Below are 21,310 nucleotides of genomic sequence, written 5' to 3' on the forward strand. Positions count from 1 at the left end.
CAGCCATCCTCAGATTTGGTAGCACGCAAAGTGGCAGTATGACCAAGTGAAGAGCCACAGAGGAGTAGGCGGGAGGGTTCGCATGTCAATCCATGCCAGACCCATGCTGGAGAACAACAGTTACAGGTAAGTAACTTGTTCCTTCTCCAGCATGGGGTCTGGCATGGATTCACATGCTCATGAATAAAAGAATACATAGCAGTACACACATGCACAACCACGGGAGGTGGCAAAGGCTCAACATTAAGCATTACATCCAAATCTCTACATTAAGCAATTCTTACCTCCTCACCAAGCTCACCTTAGGCGAACAGGTTGCGCAGCACTGCTTGGCCGACCGTGGACTCCTCCCTGGAGTCCTGAGCGACGCAGTAGAATCTTGTGAAGGTGTGCGTCGACCTCCAAGTAGCAGCCCTGCAGATGTCCAGCAGGGACACACCAGACAGGAACGCCGTGGTAGCAGCGATCGCTCTGGTCGAATGGGCTCTCGGACGGCCGGGCAGCGGTCGGTTTGCCAACCGGTGACAGTGCATGATGCAGCCGGAGAGCCATCTGGAAATGGAAGTCTTCGAGAGAGCCTTCCGTTGATTCACAGACCCAAAGTTCACAAACAGCTGTGACGTCTTCCGAAAACTGTGTGCGGTCCACGTAGAACTTCAGCGCTCTAGCTACAACCAGCGAGTGCAAAGTCCTCTCGGCCGGCGTCGAAGGCGACAGGAAGAAAACTGGCAACTCCAAGGGCTCGTTGAGGTGGAAGTCCGACGGCACCTTGGGCATGAAGGAGGGGTGCGTCCTCAGCACCACCCTCGTGTCATGAAAGGTCAAGTATGGAGGCTTGCAAGATAGGGCCTGGATCTCTCCCACTCGTCGTGCGGAGGTGATGGCCACGAGGAATGCTGTCTTCCATGACAGGAACTTCAAAGGCGCCAAATGCATAGGCTTGAATGGGGCCCCCCCAAGAGCCTGGTCAGCAACACATTAAGCTCCCGTGGCAGGGGCCTTCACCGGCGGGAACGATCGGAATAGTCCCTTCATAAATTCCTTCACCAGGCGATGAGACCACAAGGACGCCCGTCCCGTAGGCCTGGTATATCGGGAGATGGCAGCCAGATGTATTTTGATGGAGGCGTGAGCCAGTCCAGCTTTGGCCAGCGACAGTAGGTACGGCAGTACTTGAGGGGACGTAATCCGCAGAGGGTTAATCTTCTGTGCACGGCACCAGACAGAGAACCTCTTCCACTTATGACCATAACACTTGAGAGTTGAGGACGCCCTGGCTTTTGCAAGAACCTCTCTGGAGTCAGCCGGAATATCGTACCCTCCAAAATCTAGTGCTGCAGGAGCCAGGCCTGCAAGTTCAGCGACTCCGGGTCGTGATGAAGAATGGCACCTCCTTCTCTGGAAAGAAGATCCGCGTTCGCCAGCAGCTTGACTGGTGGAGACGTTCACAAGTCCAGAAGGTCCGGGAACCAGATCTGTCTCGGCCACGCCGGTGCGACGAGGATCATTCTGCACCTGGACTTCTTGAGCTGGTTGATGAGATGGAGCAGTAACGGCAAGGAAGGGAACGCGTATAGAAACAGGCCGTCCCAAGGGAACGAGAAAGCATCGCCCATGCTCGACTGCGGGAACCTGCTGGCGAACCTCTGGCACTTAGAGTTCGTCGCCATCACGAAAAGGTCGAGCCGGGGTTTGCCCCATCGTCGAAAGAGCCGGTCCTGACGTAGTCCCCACTCGTGGCACGAGCGCAGCTCCCTGCTGAGTGAGTCGGCGATGGTGTTTTTTTATTCCTGCCAAGTGGAAGGGAACCAGAAACATCCCCTGGGCGACGGCCCAGTGCCACAGATCCTGGGCCTCCTTGGATAGGGCTGGGGATCTGGTGCCTCCGTGTGTAGAACATCGTGGTGGTGTTGTCGATGAAGATCCTCACCACTTTGTCCTTGAGGGACGGAAGGAACAACTTGAGCACCCAGAACACTGCTCGGAGCTCCAGAATGTTGATGTGGAGAGACCTCTCCTCCGGGAGCCAAAGGTCTCTTGCGTGGAGATCTCTGGTGTGGGCCCCCCAACCCTTCAGCGAGGCAGCCGTCGACACCGTCTCCTGAAAACACTGTGGTCTGAAAGTCCGTGCCTGTAGTGAGGTTCGCACGGGAACCCAACCATAGGATCGCCCGACAGAACTCCTCGTTGAGAGGGATCCTGTCTTCGAAGCAGCCCGGCGCCTGAAACCAGTGGGCGTCGAGAAACTCCTGTAGCGAACGCATCCGAAGTCTGCAAAGGGGTACAAGGTAGATGCATAAGGACATCATCACGAGGAGGAACTTGATGGACCTCACCCTGGCCACGTCCGTGGCTAGCAGGCGCCGCACCTTGCCCAGAATGGCCCTCGTCCTCTCCTCCGACGGGGAGGCCAATTGCCCCACTGTATCGCGCTTCGCTCCCAGAAACAGTGCAACTTGCGACGGAACCAGGTGGGATTTGGGGTAGTTGATGGCGAATCCCAGTTCCGTGAGCAGCCAGACGGTCCTCGCTGTGTGTTCGACGGCGAGTTCTCTTGTCCTTGCCCGGATTAGCAAGTCCTCCAGGTAGGGGTAGACGTGGATCCCCTGCAGGCGCAGACGCGCCGCCACTGGTGCCAGGCACTTGGTGAATACTCTGGGTGCCGACTTTAATCCGAACGACAGGGCTCTGAATTGGTAGTGGCGTCCCTGAACCACAAACCTGAGAAACTCTGCGTCCTTTTAGAATGGGGATGTGGAAGTAAGCATCCTTCAGGTCCAACGACAATAGGAAGTCGCCATCCTCCAGCTGTCCCAGCACGTGCTGGAGGGTGACCATCCTGAATTTCTGCGCCTTGATGTGCTTGTTTAACCGACGCAGGTCCAGGATGGGCGCCAACCGCCTGTCTTCTTTCTGACGAGGTACCTTGAGTACACTCCGGAGCCTCCTGGGGACGAGCTCGATGGCACCTTTCTGGAGCATCGCCCTTACCTCCAACAGCAGTTGAGGGACGTGATTCTCCTTCCTGGCCACGGGAGGAATGCAAGGACACTTCTGTTGGAATTCCAGCGAGTGCCCGTTGGCCAGGGTGTCCAGCACCCAACGGTCGGTGGAGATGGACTCCCACACGCTAACGAACTTCGTCAGCCGGCCTCCCACCGGGGTGCTTCGGTGGGGGCCAGACGCCACGGCCGGTTCAGTCTTGCTTGGAGGAGGCCTTGTCGCCTTGGCCTCCTTGACGACGAAGGCAGGATCCCCCTTGCTTGCCGCGACCTCTGTAGGCCTTCTGGGACAAGGAGCAGGCCGCCTGGCGGTATGTAAAAGAGCCACCGATGGATCCCTTGGAGGCACCCTGTCTGCCTCCTGAGCACCGAAAGGGCCGTCGTTGTTAAAGTACCCCTAGGGCCAGGGCCGTCTCCGAGTCAGTCTTGATGGCCTGGAGCGACTCGTCCACCGTCTTCCCAAAAAGGTTGTTGCCGTCGAACGGCATAACCAACACTCTGGTCTGGACGTCCTGGCGAAAGTCCGTCGCCTTGAGCCATCCTCGTCGTCGGAGGCAAACCCTGTTGCCGGGGTTGGCGAAATCCGGTATCGGCAGTGTCCGTTGCCACTGTTATGCCGTGATCCGACGCCACCTCTCCTTCCTGCAGAATTTGTAGGGCCTCCGCCCTCTTGTCCTCCGGTAGGAAGTCTAGCAGGGGAGCTATCTTGAACCAAAGCTCCCTGTCGTAGCGGGTGTCATGATGCCTGCCCCCGGAGGACCAGGCCAGGCCTAGCACCCCCGGAAGCAGGCATCATGCCCTCGGGTAAAAGCCCAGCGGCCCCTTATAGGGGCTCTTTGGACTCAGTCCTGGCGCCATAGGCGCCAGGCTCATAAAGGGAGGTGTTTGGTGCACTTACCTGATGCAGACCATGCTGCACGCTTCAGGCCTCCCTGAGACCTGAAAGGGACTATTTTTTCATAGGGACTATTTTTTCACTCGGGCGTGGCCAGAGAAGGATACATACCTAGTTGGGGAAGGATACATACCTGGGACTTCTTTGGAGGCTATTTAAGCCACGCCCAGACAGCAGCTCATGCTTCGCGTTGTTCTGCATTCCAGCAGCTGAACGCTCACCCTGTCTGCTCCTGCTCCTGGACTCCAGCCACGCCCGCCTCGAACCTGGAACTCCTGTTAGGAAAGAAGAGAAGAGAAAGGTGAAAACCACAAACTATTTCAAACTTCTTACCTGCATCCGGAATCTTCACTCCAGCATCCCTGAAGAAGGACTTCCATTTAAAAGCATCGCGTTGCTCGCTGCAGCGCGCTCTTCACTCACCTGTCCTTGAGACATCTCCCGGCTCCATCGCAGCTGTCAGCACATGTCGCCACATCTCTGCGCCTAGGGGAGAGAAGTAGAGACAAAAGGTGAGCAAAGGGAACACCGGAGGAAAGCCTAATTTACAGCCATAATACTTACCAGCTTTTCTTGGTGTCGTCCCATATTTCGGGTCGGCGCCGCTCCGTTGGCAGGTACCGCACCCTGGCCCCTATGGGGAAAGGACAAAAGACATTACTGGGAAATGATAAAGACATTTAGAGGAATCACCCTCACTAACTCACCTGAGTTTACCATCGGCAATTAACCCCTTCAACGCATCGTCTTCATTCTGCATCTGAAATAAAGGACAGATCACAAGTTAGGAAGACAACATAAAAGGGGGCTCTCTTGAACTTTTGAATCTTCATACTTACGGCGTTTCGCTCAGAAAAGTCAAGAGGATTTTGCCAGCGCCATTCTGAAAACCAGTGAAGTAACTGGACTAACGTGCGCCCCTGCACCAGATGCAGGATGGAGAGTTCATCCTTCCAAACCATAAGAAGGATATTCCTACGGGCCAGTCAAGCAAGATTTGGGGAACCAGTTCAATCGGTGTTCCGGGCTCTGCGCATCACGCTTGAAGAGGCCACAGCAATCCAGATAAGACCTGCGCCTCCGTGGGAACCAGGTGAGCGTTACAGCGGGCCACGATCGCTAAGGCATTGGCCGCCTTAATAGTCGTCGCCACCGATGAGATGACTCGTCGTCCCATGGAGTCCAACTTCTTCCCCTCGCTGTCCGGCGGGGAAGTGGAAGTTGAAGCCGCCGCACCCGCTGCTTTCTTCTTGGCCGCTGCAGAGACGACAGAGTCCGGCGTGGGCTGGGCCCTGAGGCACAAGGGGGCGGCATCAGGGACTCGGTACTTCTTCTCGTACCTGTCCCTCTTGGCGGGTGTCGTGGAAGTGTTCTTGAGGATAGCCAGCCCCTCGTCCCAGATGTCATCGAGCAACGGCACCGCGAGGACCGTCTTCCTCTTGGCCCCTCGCCGTTGGTAAAGAAACCCTTCCTTTTTCTGTTCCTCAGGGCAGAGCTGGAAGAGCTTGGATGCCCTGGTTATCATGGCGTGAAAGGAGCCAATTTCGTCGGGTGGAGAAGCCCGAGGGGGTGGGGGGTGATGACAGGATGTCCATTGTGTCATCGTCGCCATCGACGTCCGTCCCCGTCGCTGTATCCGTCACTGTATCCTCTCTAAGGTCTGGCGAGGGGGATGAGGGGTCCACAGGCCACGCGGGCACGAAGGGAGTAGCGGGGTGGACTCTCCTCCGCTTGTTCGGAGGGCTTCCCGACGGGCCTGGTTCTGGATCCTCCGTCGGAGTCCGTGGTAACCTCGTCCTTATCTCAGTACATAAGGATTGGATCGCAAACAAAATGGCCGCCGAGCTATCCTGGGGCTCGGGTAATGGCTGCGATGGACGGGATGGCTGCTCCACTGGGCCCTCTTCGTCGCTATCTTCAATCACATCAGCGGGAATCGTCCCCTGGGATCGAACCTTCTCGAACTTCTCGTTGAGACCTATGAACCTCTCGTTGAGGCCCTTCCCGGTTTCCACCAGATCCTCCTCAGAGGCTGATTCCGAGTCTGTAATGGCCACCCTCCCTCCCCCCTCTTTTTCCGCCAGGGTCTTCACGGGGGTCTTAACGATGGGCTGGAAAGAGGATTCCCTCCGCGGTGGCAGGGATACTCTGGGCCCAGAGGCCGTTTCCACTGGCGTAGTCTCAGCCGGCTTCGCCAGGGTCGCAGCGACCACTTCGATAGAGGCCTTTGCCGGCTGGATCAAAGCCCTCACCACCTTAGGTGTGTCCTGGGCCTTCGCCTTGGGGGGAGTGTCAGCGCCTCGCTCCCCCTCGGGTCCCTTTGAGATCGACCGGGGCCGCTCCAGCAGCTTACCCGGGTTCTCGGACTTCCTCTTCCCCGAACCAGAGCGCTGGCTCGTGGTTGAACGTGCCGGGGAAGTCGTGCCCTGCCTGGCAGCCGAAGAGCCCGACCTTTCGGCGCTCCCGGACTCGCGGTGCTTGGCCTTCTGTTGGGCCCCCGTCGCCGGGGCGCCCTCCCAGGACTTAGAAGCCCGCTCAGACTTTCTTCGCCTTCTCACCTGCTGTGCCCTTCTCAGGCCAGGCGGGAACAACAATCTTGTTTGGTCCGTTCCGAAAGGTTCTTGCAGAACGCACAGTCCTTCTCCACATGCGTCTTGACCGCATGAAGGCAGTAGAGACATCGCGAATGCTCGTCCTCCTCGAAAACATTTTGTAATCCGCATCAAGGGCAGCACCTGAACAGCTTGGATCCAGGCGTCGAGCTTCCCTTGTCCTGGGCCATGTCCGTTGAGGTAGACCGCAGATCTTCCGGAATCCTCCAAGAAGCATAAACTCGACGAAAACTTCACCCTTGAGATGGGCGTAGAAGAATTCCGAAACGGGTCCCCGTTATTGGAAGTAGAAACGGTGGAGCTTGAGGCTCGATTAAACCGAAAAAAATTTGAAAATCTCCTGAAAGCACGAAAACGCAGCAAAAACTCAAGAGCTAAAGCACAAGGACTCCCAACAATTGAGCGTGCGGTAAAAATCTGAGGATGGCTGCCAGAGGCGGGGCTTAGGGAGAGGGCAGTCATTGGCTGGGGGCAGTATGACCCAGAGATCAGTGATTGGTTACTACTAAGAAAGACAGATCAGAAACGAAACGGATACTGATTTTTTCTTTACCAAGGATTCCCAGCCTGACAACAGGGAATATTCATGAGCATGTGAATCCATACCAGACCCCATGCTGGAGAACTACAGGATGGCACTAGGGCATGTCTTTTCTTAGCTGAAATGGTGTATTCTACGCTCACATTTCGGGTACAAGGCTTTTCTTCCATGCATTTTAACCCACACTACTATTAAAAACACCCCTGCCTAAAAATCCTATTTGGAGCACTGGTCAGCTTTTCTGATATTTATCATCAACTAAATAGTGCTGTTGCCACCCGCCCGCTCCCTTAGAATGTGTCACTGATCTGGCAAGGTAGAAAGTGCTCAGAGTTGTGCCTGTGTGGAACCAAACAGATTTTGGGATTAAAGTAAGGCGTATGGGAGGTCACAGAAATGGAGACAGAAGGGACATTTAGAGATGCTGACTTCCTAGATTAAGCAGTTACACGTACCCAGATTTAACGGATATTGCTTCAGAAAACAACCCTTTCCTAATGTTCTATGAAAAACATTTCAGATGTAAATACATTTTATGCTTTTATTTATGAAAAACTACAAGCAGTGTTTATAGTCATTTCTATTTGAAGCAGAAGATAAAGTTGCTAAGAACAGTCGTGCACATGCCAGTAACAGGAATATATTAACATCTTTTATTTGCTAGACAAAGAGCGGTGTCGGTCCAATAAAAAGTTTTGCAAAACATTTAAGACTTGTGAATTTTGACAGGTTCACAAAACCACCATAGATACTTTAGCATGAAAATAAAAAACAAATCTAACAGAACATCAGCTCTAAAGACTTCACAGAACAGAATCTTTCAAAAAGCATTACACAAGCTGCCTCTCTGAGCAATCCAAAAATGTTGCTCGTATAATATACATCAACATAACAAAATCCACAAGATAAGATTATGTTTTGACATACTTCAACAAGCATTCTAGATGTGGGTCTCCAAGAAACAAACCGAAGGAAATAATGTAACCATCTTTACACAGTAAATTAAGGTTACAAGTCATACACAAGAACAGAACTGCTTGCGCATTAAAAACCAGTCTGCTTCATTGCCATACTCTAGGTGTCTGATATTAAACCATTTTAGTTACATACAAGCAAGGATTATATATTCAGCTTTTAATAAACTTTAATATTTTAAGATATAGGATCATAAAAAAGTAGATGACAATAGTCCTGCAAAGGATGGTGAAAATTCAGTGAAGGTAGCATTACTGAGGCTGCAGTCCGATTTCATTAGGAAAAGTCAACTTTGAAATAGTGTTCTTTTGAGAAAGTGAAGAGTTTGAATAGTACTAAAAGCTTTAATTTTCTAAGGATTTCAGTTTGCAAATTGTTAAAGTTAAGCAAACATCTTTAAAACAAAGTGTGAAAGCATACAACTGTGCTTTTCTTACCTGTCCGGCTAAGACAATGAAAAACATGTATGTGTACACATGCACATCTGAAGAGCATGTTTACAAGTCAAGGGCATAGAAAAATGCCAAACAAGGGCACATTTGTATTTATACTCCATGGCAAAACAGAGGAAATACAGATTATGAAAGTCATTTTTAAATCCGAATCCACGTCGTCGCCGCCCCCCTTCCCATCCCAGAGTCCAATATCGCTTTCAGAGAGCTGTCCGTTGTGTGTAAATATTAGAAATCATAATATTGGTCAAAAATCATAAAGCAACAGACAGAATGCACGCTGGCCTGTCTGTTGATGAAAGTAGGGAAACGTGGACATAGAGGCAATACAATTTTCAGAATTGTGTTTATCGAGTTGGCTATGCTGAAGAACCGAGATGCCGCAGAGCCCACAATACAAATGTCATTTCTGAATGAACATGCCACCAAAGTGGCTTCTGGAAAGGAAAGACTTAGCAGAATACACAACATAAGTGTAGAAATTACTGGGCTAATGGTGGCAATGCAGACAATAGTCTGCTTGGCCTGAACACTTCCTTTCAGTAACTTGCTCCAAGAGGCTTGCTAATCTCAGGAGGAAGCAGAGATTCAAGGTCATCACCGAGGCTCAAATGAATCTCATCTTTCTCAAGAGGAGAAAGCAAAAAAAGGACTGAGACACAGCATCAGCCCCATTTATATGGTAACTGGTGATCCACGCTTATCCGTGGTTTCTGGAGGATGGCCATCAAAGGTTATGGCTAGGTACATGAATTTCACCCTGCTTTACCTCAGGGCATCCAATGAATTAAGACCAGCAACCCATCATAGGTTTACTGAATGGAGCACCATCTTTTAGACAGTATCTGCATTTGCCTTCAAAACAACCTACTGTACAAGTCACCCATGCACAATAGGTTAACAGTTATCCAACAATGATAACATTTTACTAGTGCCCACTGGTCTTGTAGATAAGTTAAAAACACTACTTATAAGCTTAAAAACTTCAACAATCCTTATAAATCCTTGACTATTAAAACTCCAGAACCCTTCAATTTGGATAACGCTTCGCTTTGAAATGTCGGATGTTCACACTAGAGCTAAGCACTCTTCAAGGATTAATATTGAATGTAGTCAGGATTAGTCTGCTTTCAGGCTGATGAAGAGAATTTACATTTTTCATATGGATTTGGAAACTGCTGTGGGCACACACCTTGGATTGATAGCAATAATTAATACTGCAGTTTATGAATTACAAAGATGCACAGTATGTAATGAAATGTGTTACAGATACCAATGTCATGTCACTGATGTTCCCAAGCTAATATTTTAAAAGATTCTATATTAAAACTATTCACCTAACACAGGCGGCTGTTAATACTGAAAAGAAACTGTGCAGATCTAGTGTACATTTGCAACAACTTTCAAATTAATGTGGCATTGATTTTGTCCATCAGCACTCAACCTTTCCACATATTAGCAGCCTGGAATTCCAGTGCTGCAGGGCTGCTTAACATTTTTATAATCTGGTTACAAACATTTTATAATTGAAGACATATCTTCTAGTACCCTCGGAGTACTAGAATAGTCTTGAATATTGTATGCCAAATTTCTCATTTCAATTTGATGTGAATTCAGTCTTTCCTCAGACTTATGACCCCGCTAGGTTCCAGAATTATGCTAAACTGCAAGTCATATTAGGAATGTCATACAAGTTTATAATTAGGAATCTATCCGATTTGAGATATTAAAGGCCTATGTTCCCCATTTTGGCATGAACAGAGTGGTCCCCTTTGTTGAAACTGCTGCACCCTTCAAACATGATGGATTGCTAGCACCATCTTTAGGGCTCTTTATCCTGCTAGCGGAAGGGATGAAGAAGCCCTGAAGATGGTGCTATGCACCGAAATGCATTGGCAAATAGCTTGTACTTGAAGCTTGGGAATTGCTTATTTGCCTCAAATATTGTGTGATTAAAACACAAACTATGTACTTTTAGAAAGTTTGAAACTTCATTGCATTCGTGAAATTTGAAATTCTACAACATGGTGTATCGCACATAATTGAACTTTAAATACCAGCTTTATTGTTTTGGAATTTACAGAGGAATTAAATTAGCTCCCATTAAGGAGCCGGGAGGAGCACTGGGTTTACAAGGTGGACCTCACTATGTTTTTCTCTTTGTCAGTTATCAAGAGGAAGCCATTTTACAACATACCTGCAATCTCTGCAAAGGCTTACTGTGCTCTGCCTGATGGGTGGATGGATAAATACTGTGAGTGAAGCAAATAATGTATAGAACTGTTCTATATGTGGATCATATGCCTGGACGAGAAAAATTAAATCGACTGATCTCTGTACCAAGTTTCGGCCTAGTCCCAATATCATAAGATCTTTTCATATCGTTCTGAAGACTGAGGTGGTGTCCCATATTTAAGACAGAACATATTTATTAAGTTACAACTTCGATGTCTAAAGTAACCTATGGCTGACTAAATATCCCTGTTCAAAGAGTCTACATATCCCTCAGATGGATGTTCTCTCCCTAATAATCTTATCCCCTAACCTAGATAGGTGTTACACCGGCTGAGGGATATTTAGACTCTTTGAACAGGGATAGTCATCCATAGGTGACTTTAGACGTAGACGTTCTAACTTAATAAATATGTTCTGTCTGTGTTGTGTTAAACAGTAGATGGTTTCCGACAGAATTTGTTAGCCCTGAGACTTTAGTTGTAACTTACTTAGTCCCATATTTAAGACCAATCTGCAGATCATTTAAAAGGTGCGAGTCGAGTGTGTGAAAGTGCATTGTTCTAAGGAGTATAATCAGAAAAGAGACAATAATGGCATAACAAAGTTCGAAAAGGCATATAGCATTAGAGTCTTTTGCACAGAATGCCACTTGGCAGTTAGCCATGCCAACTAAGAAGTAAATCTGTCAGTGGGAGCCAATAAAGGGAATACCTTGTGTGGTACATGCTCTTTCTTTCTCAATGCTCAGTCTAAACTACCTGCCAAATATGCGCTGGTTTGAAATGATCATTAGCTTAATTTGGAAACCATAAGAAACTTTTATTAATAGTAAAGTAGTTGACCAAGATGCCGAAACCCTGTGCCCACCGGGTAAAAGAGCAGAAAGGTTTCCTTAATGACAGGTGGTAGTATACATTGTATTTAGAGTGTATGCAATATGGGCCAATCATCCACCCACACACCTAGATTCTAAATGTGATACTTTGAGTCCAGTGTCAAATAGTAGGACCTTTGTTTTTAGGGGTCAGTCTGCAACCAGCCTTCCCATGACCAAATCTTCACAGTAAAGGAAGAGGAGATTGGGATCTGGTATAATCCTTACATCAATTCTTATGAGAACATTAGAGTTCAGATCAGATTTCAATCACAACCGATGCATGGCCTGAGCACAAGGAATGCAATAAGAAAGTATTTTTTTGTTTTTATAGAAAAGCTGTATGTTAAAGGGTTCACTCAAAACATTGGATTGCTTAAAAAGATGGGCCATAATAATAATAAAATAAATATATATATTACATATATATTTCTTTTTTTATGTTCCTATGTAAAATTGTTGGTAAATGAGGCTCAAAGATTTAATATGGGGGCATCCATTTTGTGAAAGGAAGCAGCCTCCTCTGTTCATGTTAAGCTCTGGTCTTGCGGCAATAATCAAGCAAAAGCCCCCTATTGCAGGGCTCTTGCTTACTGCTGTCGGAGAGAAGAGCTTAACACGATGAGGAGGCTGCCACAGTATTCATAATTGCCTGGACTTTTCTTTATATTTCTTGTGCTTCCCAAGTCCAGGGGAGCACAGAATATGCTAAATGAAAGGCACTGCAATTATAACTACTTCACTGGCCGCCAGCAGTGTCTTCATAATTGCTGTAACTTTCTTTTTAAAGTTTCCCGAGCACGGGCAAGTTGAAACAAAAGTCACGGCAATCATGAATAGTCTGCCGGTGGCTGGTGAGTGGCGTATTATTTATAATTGCTGGTACTATCCCTTTAAGTCTTCCGAGGTCCCCCGGGCCGGGGGTGCCCGGGAGACTTAAAAGGAATAGTGCGCTCAAAAATATTATTGGCTTAAAAGATCGGCACTGATCAAAAACATATTTCAAACATCTTGTTAAAGAAAGTTCCTATGTAAACTTATGAGCAAACGAGGCTCAAACCGTTTACATGGTGGCATCCATTTTGGTGATTTGAAGCAGCCTCCTCTGCATGTTAAGCTTTGCTCTTGCGGCACTAATCAAGCAGCAAAAGCCCCTACTGGGAGCTTTTGCTTACTGCAGCCAGAGCAGAGCTGAACATGGAGAGGACGCTGCCTTCACTTTCATTTTGTTTTCGGTGCTCTCCAAGCCCAGGGAAGCACAGAAAACGTAAAATGAAAGGCAGAGCAATTATAAATATTTCTCTGGCTGCCGGCCGAGTTTTCTTAATTGCTGCCACTTTCTTTTCTAGTTTCTCATGCGCAGGAAAATAGAAAAGAAAGTTGCAGCAATTATGAAAACTCTGCCGAATGCCGGTGAAGTATTCATAATGGCCTGGAGAAGCCTAGAAGCAAAGGCGCAGCAATTGTAAATACGTTTTATTTATGATTGCTGTGGTTAGAAAACCAAGGAAATCATAAATACAACAACGTTGTATTTGTGATTGCGTTGGATTCAGCTTTGAGTCTCCCGGGCTCCTCCGCGCCAGGGGAGCCCGGGAGACAAAGCGAAAGCAACTGCAGTCATCAATACAACACAGTTGTATTTTTAATTGCTGTGGTGCCCGGCTCGGAGGAACCCGGGAAACTTAAAAAGAACACAGCATTTATAAATACAACAACTTTTTATTTATGATTGCAGTGGTTTTCTTTCTAAGTTTTTCATAGCTTTTGTTTATTACAGCTGGCTGGCTTTTGCTTCATTAGTGCCACAGGGGCAGAGCTTAACACAAGCACAGGAAGCTCATCCATTTCACAAAACGGATGCCTCCTAGTGCTTGAAATGTTTACTGAGCCTCATTTGCTCAAAATTTTATATAGGAACTTTCTTTAAAAATATTTTGTTATATATATTTTTGATCATGGCCCATCTTTTCAGCCAATACAATTTTTGAGTGAACTATCCCTTTATTACGAAAGGCCTGGAAATTATAAATACAACGCTGCACTCCGATTGCGGTGTGAGCGTTGTATTTATAATTGCCAGGACTTTCACTTTAAGTCTCCCGGCATCACCTGGGCCGGGGGAGCCTGGGAGAAGGCGGAAGAACCACCCCTCCAAAAAAGAACAGGAGGTGGCAGCACTCGCCAGCAGCACAGAGCAGGAGGCCAACAGCATTCTCTGCTCTCCAGCAGTAATACGCAAAGCTCCCAGTAGGGTTATTTTGCTCGATTATTGCCATGAGAGCAGAGCTTAACAGGAACAGAGGAGGCTGCATCATTTCACAAAATGGCAGCCTCCTAGTGTTAACAAAAAAAACAGACAGGCTCATTTCCCAATAATTTTGCATAGGAACCTTCTGTAAAAATATGTTTTATATATATTTTTCCTTATGGCCCATCTTTTTAAACTACAACATTTTTGAGTGAACTGGCCCTGAAAGCTAAGAAAACTAATACTACTATTAAAATAATAGCCCGTTAGTTTTCCTTGCAGACCCTTCGCACAAAGGACTACACATTCTTTAAGATTTGAGTTCTAGGACACAACAGGTCATGTAGTCAAATGATGCATAAAGAAGGGGATGGGAATATGTTGCAAGGTGATGGCGGGACTGGATACTGTGCAGTGTTGCCTAGTTAAACATTTACCTGGTTTTACATTTTATCGGATTTAAATTTTCTATTCTTTTTTTACATCTCTATTGTCTTTCTTTTTTTACTTTTCCATCTTCAAAACCTATGTCATGGAATAGAGACACCACAATGATGTGCTAATGCAATCACAGGCGGCACCAATGATAATCTAGCAACAAAGTTATCTCATTATCATAACCAACACAAGCCATAGCAAATCTGGGGTGAAAAAGCATTCAACATTACAAAGTAAATACAAAGGAAATCTCCAAAAACTATACCCAAATCCTGAATCAACAAATGAAAAGGCCACATGATGAGCCAGTCAGGGAAGGTTTAAGCCATCCCGCTCCTTGCACACTGGGTCACACAGTAGGCTTCGTGTTCAAGGACCTGGTGTCTAAACGTACACAAGTGGGGTACTTGACTGGGATAGGCTTGTGTTTTTTGAAGTACAAAGGATCTTGGGCATGCTTGCATTTTCTAGGGCTACGTCTTTAGTTACAAAAACTCAAAACATTGTCAAGAGCTTTCAGATTTCACATTCAGACAACAATAGGTCAAATAGACATGCTTGTGTATTTGCAGTGGCCCCCACACCACAACCTTAATTTCACAGAAGCAGCACACAAGGTCTCTGGGACAAATATTCCACAGACTATTTGGCGGGGGGCACTTGCAACTAGTTTTTAAAGTAGGGAGTAGGGATTATGATCAGTGTCTGAATTAAAGACATTCAAGGTAAGAGCAAATAAATCTGTAGTGTGACGAGTAGAAATCTACAGATGGATCATGAGCCGCAAATTTTGAAGTGCTTCAAACCATTTATGGGTGGCCGAAGCAAAGTTAATGCAATAATGATTGCAACCACTGTTAGTGCAGGTTATATACTAGGGAAGATTTAATCTGTTTCAGCACATTTAATAATTAGATGGCTGCGAGAATCATAGTGACCACACCAAACAGCAATGACCCTTGGAGGAGATCATAAGCGTGCATACGAATAAATAGAACATTTTAAAGCAGGAGAAAGAAAATGGACATTTATTTTGAACCTCTAAATGGCATTTTACTAGCGTTGAAGACAGGCGGTGAGACACGTGGTTAATTTATTGTATACACACAGGGATTAATATAGCTATGCATCCTAAAAACTGCACAAAAGAGTTTTATCCAAGAATGGTTTTGAATCCCATGAAGCGGAAAAACAACAGTAGCTGTACTGAACGGAAGCAAAAAGAGTAGAAATCTGTAGCAGAGTATAACAAAGTCACTACTGCCTTTTATAGATGCATAGCAGCTAGAGTGACGAATGGACATAGACCAACTGCACGACATCTTGCATTTGACTCTCTCACAACGTTGGACCTCATTTTCCAAGTGATATTCCACGTGTCGCCCATACACGTAGACAAAGCAGTGATCTATGTTAAACAGCGGGGTCTCTATGCAAGTATATTGGAACAAATTAAAGAAAAGGACATCAATAAACCCACCTATTTAACTTGATAATGTGCAAAATCAAAGATCTTTCAAATTCTGATGGAAAAGTGTAAAATTAAACCGTGCAAGAGCAAAACAAAATATGTTATTTACATGCAACCAAAGCCCTAATGAAACCCCTCATAAGTGCCTAAATGCACCAAACCAGCCGATTCCTCAGCGTCATAAGCTTTGAGGGCAACACGAGGCTCAGTGGCACACAGGAACATTTGAGGTCCAGACAAGCCTCTGGCTGTGTGGGACATTTAAATTTGATTCACAATACCACATTGATTGACAATACCACATTGGTTTACAACCTTGAAGTATGCAAGAAAACAAAAGGCAGGCAGTGTTGTGCCATGGTTTCAGACTCCTCTTCTTGTGGGACAATTTAAGTTAAATAGTGACAAAGTAGTAAAGACTAATAGCATGAAATGGGTGAGAAATAAAATCAACATAGCTTGACTTTTTTAACATAAGTGTTCCAAAGAGTCTAAAAAGAACAATCCTTCACATAAGAACATGAGCTGCCATCGCTGCACTGGATAGAAGGTCATGGATACAGGAGAGCCAGGAGCAGCTAAAAGTTACAAATCACACTAATGGCAAGCAGAAGCATGGTTAACTCTTAAGCTTCTCACACTTGAATACATTTCCCTGCGGAGGATTGTGGTACTCTGCTGACCTGCTTCTCTCTCCTCCATACTGGATGAACGACAAATGTCATCAGAAAAAGGCCACTGGAGTTTCAAAACAAGAAAGTCAGTCTTAAGCAAGAGTGCTTCTGATAAAGTCCAAGGCACACTCATCCCCAAGTACCTCACTCTTTCTCCATTTTACTGGAGTTTACCAAAAGCATGATTGGAACAGAGCTGTTCCACACGACTATCTTTGCGCCACCCTTCAAGGAGCTACCCGGAAAGTTATGGGGGATGGTACAAGAATCATCATGAAGGTCGAGCTTTACTTGGTCATCCTACTCCACCCAAAGGAAATCATACCCACTTAGAACTAGGACCAAAGCACACATATAAGTGGGAGCTTCGTGGAAAACGTCCTCCTGAAAGCAACACACCAGGCAGGCCTAAAGATTCTATCTAAGGACATGAAGCCTGCATTTGCAGAGCTGTTTTGAGAGCAAAAATCCAAGACTAGGTAACACGAAACATCTACTTTGTAAGGCAAAGTCGACCAAGGGAATAGGCACTCGTAACGTTTGGTTTCTTTTGAGGCACAACCGCAGAGCTCTCGTCACATCAATAGTTTGTATCATCTGTCCTCAAGCAATAGAATATATTACAAAAACAGGCAGGGATGTTTCCTACAGTAAAATTCCAAAAACATGTTAAAAATTAAGAAAAAGGACCTGTTGTAAATGGTATTTGGATGACAAGGCAGAATTAATAAAATGAGAAAGGGTGGTTTACAATGGGCGTATCGATATTCCAGGATGCAAATGGCATAACCTAAAAGGAAACCACACTTTCAAGCAGGTGCACGTTTTCCAATGGAAGTAAAAAGCTCCTCAATATGCCAGAGTGGCACTGAGGAGCTTACAGGGGGCATTTAGGAGGCGGTACAGGACTCTATTGTACCCACAATGATATGCATGCACTAGTGCTCCATTCAGTATTACATGTGAAGGTTAAACAATTGGCAGTTTCTACTCCTGCCAGCCAGCAAGTTTCAAATAGCGAATGGGATAAAGAAATAGAAAATAATATTTCAATACAAGTGTAAGGACAATACACCATCCGCACTATAACAAAAGATTTAGGAATAAGGCGCACACTCACATTTACAAATAAACACTTGCCTTAAGCAGTTACTGTTTTCTTAAGTGAAATTAACCGTGAAACAAATTGTTGACCTATGATGGGCTCTGGTTTTGAAATCTAGGCCACAATGTCCTTCCATTGAATCAATTCACAGAAAACCTTTAATATTTGAAGGTTCGAGAACCACCTGGTCAATAGTACACTCCCCACCAATCTTGCTGGCTTGGATCAAGTTCAGGTTAATTCAATGACATGCCCTTTGAAAGGTCAAGTATGCCTCGCCGTTAACCACAGTGTAGTGATGTTTTCTGTACATTTTTAAATAAATGCCATAACTAAGTGACCAGATGGTAGCTATACATTCAAGTTAAGGCTTTTGTGGAAGCCCAGACTTGCATTACACAAAGAGTCCACCAGAGAAACAGCTGTTCCCATCCCAAAAACTTCTTATACTTTACAAAGAGAAACTGAGAATTTGGATTGAAAACGTAAATTAATCTACACATTTGTTTTTGAGCTGCAGATTTTACGATCATGGACAGCCAGAACATTCTAAGCTTTGCTCAACATTGTGACACATGTGCAGCCTGTCGATCACAAAATTATGAGCTAAAGAAGTGGGTATAAATGTGGAATGCAGATCGAAACTTAAATCTGATGAACGATCAAGAAACACTCTGGGCCACTTATTTCTCGACCATTATAGAAGTCGCTCAAAAAAAGAGGAGGACATTGCTACTGAATGCAGTAGCTTGGCAATAAGCGCAAGTTAAACTTGTAATCTCCCAATTTCATTTACGAGATGGTGAGAAAAAAAAATGAAGTCACAAGACCGTACCCAACCGTGGATGAGTTTAATGCACTGGGTTGACAAAAACGTATTGGAGACAAACTTAAGACTGCCATTGTACAGCGGCCATTGTTTCTGCCCAATGCGATAATTAAAGTATTTAGTAAATTACAGCAACACTGGCGTGATTGCTCTTGGAAACTGCACTATAAAGTGTAGTCTATTTAGATGCCAGTTGCGCGGGTAGCCCTATTCAAACAGATGTTGCTCCCGGTAATCTTCAGGTGTGCAAGGAATCATCCCAGATCAGCCGTGGACCAGGTGTTCAATGTTCTTGTCACTTACAGTGTATCAAGCACCAGTGTTTTCATGTATTGGTTTCAAATAACCTTATATATATATATATATATATACTTATTTATTTATTTATATATACAGATAAATCTATATAGATGTATAAAAATCGGTAGTACGCAGTATAAGTGAACAAGGGGAAAATAAACATCTAGAAAAGGGGAATGCGGAAAGAGGATGGGATTTGTGAACGCAATAAATAAAAAACAAAAAGTAACAAAATAGTTATTGTACATGGAAAACTGTGCACAGCAAATTTGTATAAAAAGTAGACTCAGGCGCAAATCGAATTATAAATGATTGTTAGGAAAATCATATAAAACAATGGAATACATAAAAGTGTCGGGAGTAGTCATCAGGATGAGAAATTTCTCGGGGGAGTCAATTGCCCAGTAAAGCATGTGTGGTCCTGGCAACATCAGCGAGATATCCATGTCCAGAGAAGGATGTGAAGCACAGGAGACGGTCCAGGAAAGCAAGCAAGTGGGGCAGCAGCTCCAAGTCTGAATTTCAGACCCTGAATCAGAGTTCAAGTCCAGATGCGATTTTCAGAAAGATTCATCGTTTACCGCGGACAGGTCGCCCTTTGGCGTGGAGGACCGGGATGAGCCCTTGTCCGTGCTCTCCGACCCAGAGCTGCTCTGATTCTGCTGTTCGGAACCGGCACTCGATGTCACAGTAGAGGACGATGTGGAGGAAGACCGAGTCTTTTCTTTAAAGTCTGTGATAATTACGGTCACGTTCCCCACTGTTACTGCTAGTTGCTGGGCAGTACTTCTGTCCACATTTTTAAGCCTGGGTCTAAAAACAAAAAGAGTGCCATGCATTAAATGATGTTTCTCAATTTTTGTAATTTCAACGATTGACAGAGCCGCAAAATACACAATCTTAAAAACTTAATCACAAACTACTGCAATACTGAATAATATTTAAGTTACTTACTTGTAACTATTTTTCTCCAGCACGAGGCTGGCATGGTTTCACATATTCCCCGTCATCAGGCTTGGAATCCTCGGTAAAAGAACAAACAGTTTCACTTTCACTTGAAAAGTGTATTTCTCCTTTAAACCAATCACTGTCCTCTGGGTTATACTGCCCCATCCAATGACAGTCCTCTCCCCAAGTACAATGTTGAATGGGTGAGTGTGCACTGCTGCTTTATTGATCCACTATCTAGCAATCTCCTTTAAAGTTAAACGTTTATACTTTCGTATTATGTGTGGGGTGCATCCCACCAATTAATGCCACTGTGAAGGGCACTGTGTATGTGTAAAAACAGAGCCAAGGCTTATAATCTCCGGTGTGGGCCGCAGAACCCATTTCCCACCAGGGGTTTGTTATGAGTTGTCAAACTGATTGGCTGGATATATTTGTAATGATTCTCTGAAAAACAATTAGGATTATAACTGATGATGCTACTCTTATCAATGACATGAACGCGATGTAATTTGTTTACATGACTGTACATGTGGTTTGATGGTTCTTTTTCCTGAATATGTTTTCACGCTTATCTTGACGAACATTAATGTGTGTATATTTACACGGGCAATGCTGGTCAGGCGAGAACGAAAGGCCCTGACGAAGGACATAGCATCCAAAATACATAGCCCAAGACTCATTTGCTAATAATTGCATTTATCAATGATTAAAATCTTTATTTTCATGCAATGTAAACTATATGTTTTTCAGAGAATAATCAGAAATATATGAAGCCAATCACAGTTTGACAACTCCTAACAAACGCCTGGTGGGAAATAGGGTGTGCGGCTCACACTGAAGGCTTATACGCCTTGGTCTCTTTTTCAGTTCTCTCCTTAAACCCGTCCTCTGACAGCCATCTTCAGATTTGGCAAGCATGTAAAGTAGCAGTATGACCAAGAAGAGTTGCAGAGGGTCGGGGTGAGGGTTTGCATGTGAATCCATGCTAGACCCATGCTGGCGAACAGTAGTTACAGGTAAGTACCTTAAACCTTCTCCAACATGGGGTCTGGCAGGGATTCACATGCTCATGAATAACGAACACACAGCAGTACAACATTCCACAACCACGGGAGGTGGCATGGCTCAACAGAAGCGATTAAATCTTACCCATGGAATAGGCTCACATCTAGCGAACAGGTTGCGTAGCACTGCTTGGCCGACTCTCGACTCCTCCCTGGAATCCCTGTCGACAGTAGAACTTTGTGAGGTGTGCGCGAAACTCCAGGTAGCAGCCCTGCATATGTCCAGCAGGGGCACACCAGACAGGAACGCAGTCATCGGCGCGATCGCTGTGGTGGGGTGGGCTCTCTGAAGGCCAGGCAGCGGTTGGTTCACCAACTGATTACAGTGCGAGATGCAGCCCGAGAGCCACCTTGAAATGGAAGCCTTGGGACAAGCCTTCCCATGGTGCACAGGATCAAAGTTCACTTACAGTTGGGAAGTCTTCTGAAAACTCTTTGTGCTTGTCACGTAGAACTGCAGGGCATGAGCAACGTCCAGCGAGTACAAGGCCCTTTCCACCAGCGACAAACGTTTCAGGAAAAAAAAAAAACAGGTGAAACCAAAGGCTCGTTGAGGTGGAATCCATGAAAGAGGGGTACTTACGCAGCACCACCCTCTATTTGTGGAAAAGTCGGGTACAGTGGCTTGTAGGATAGGGCCT

The 21,310-nt window shown here is 45.7% G+C and overlaps 1 protein-coding gene across 1 annotated transcript in view; it reads right to left on the reverse strand.

Moving 5' to 3' along the window:
* Positions 1-7,577: 7,577 nt before the first annotated feature.
* Positions 7,578-21,310, reverse strand: part of RYBP (RING1 and YY1 binding protein) — a 587,132-nt gene continuing 573,399 nt past the window's right edge. The window contains exon 5 of the mRNA XM_069643201.1: positions 7,578-19,467. Coding sequence (XP_069499302.1) covers positions 19,215-19,467 — 253 coding nt within the window. The 3' untranslated portion in view covers positions 7,578-19,214. The remainder of the gene's footprint in view (positions 19,468-21,310) is intronic.

Source organism: Ambystoma mexicanum, chromosome 2p (assembly GCF_040938575.1).
Source record: "Ambystoma mexicanum isolate Mex_15411 chromosome 2p, UKY_AmexF1_1, whole genome shotgun sequence".
NCBI classification, from domain to species: domain Eukaryota; kingdom Metazoa; phylum Chordata; class Amphibia; order Caudata; family Ambystomatidae; genus Ambystoma; species Ambystoma mexicanum.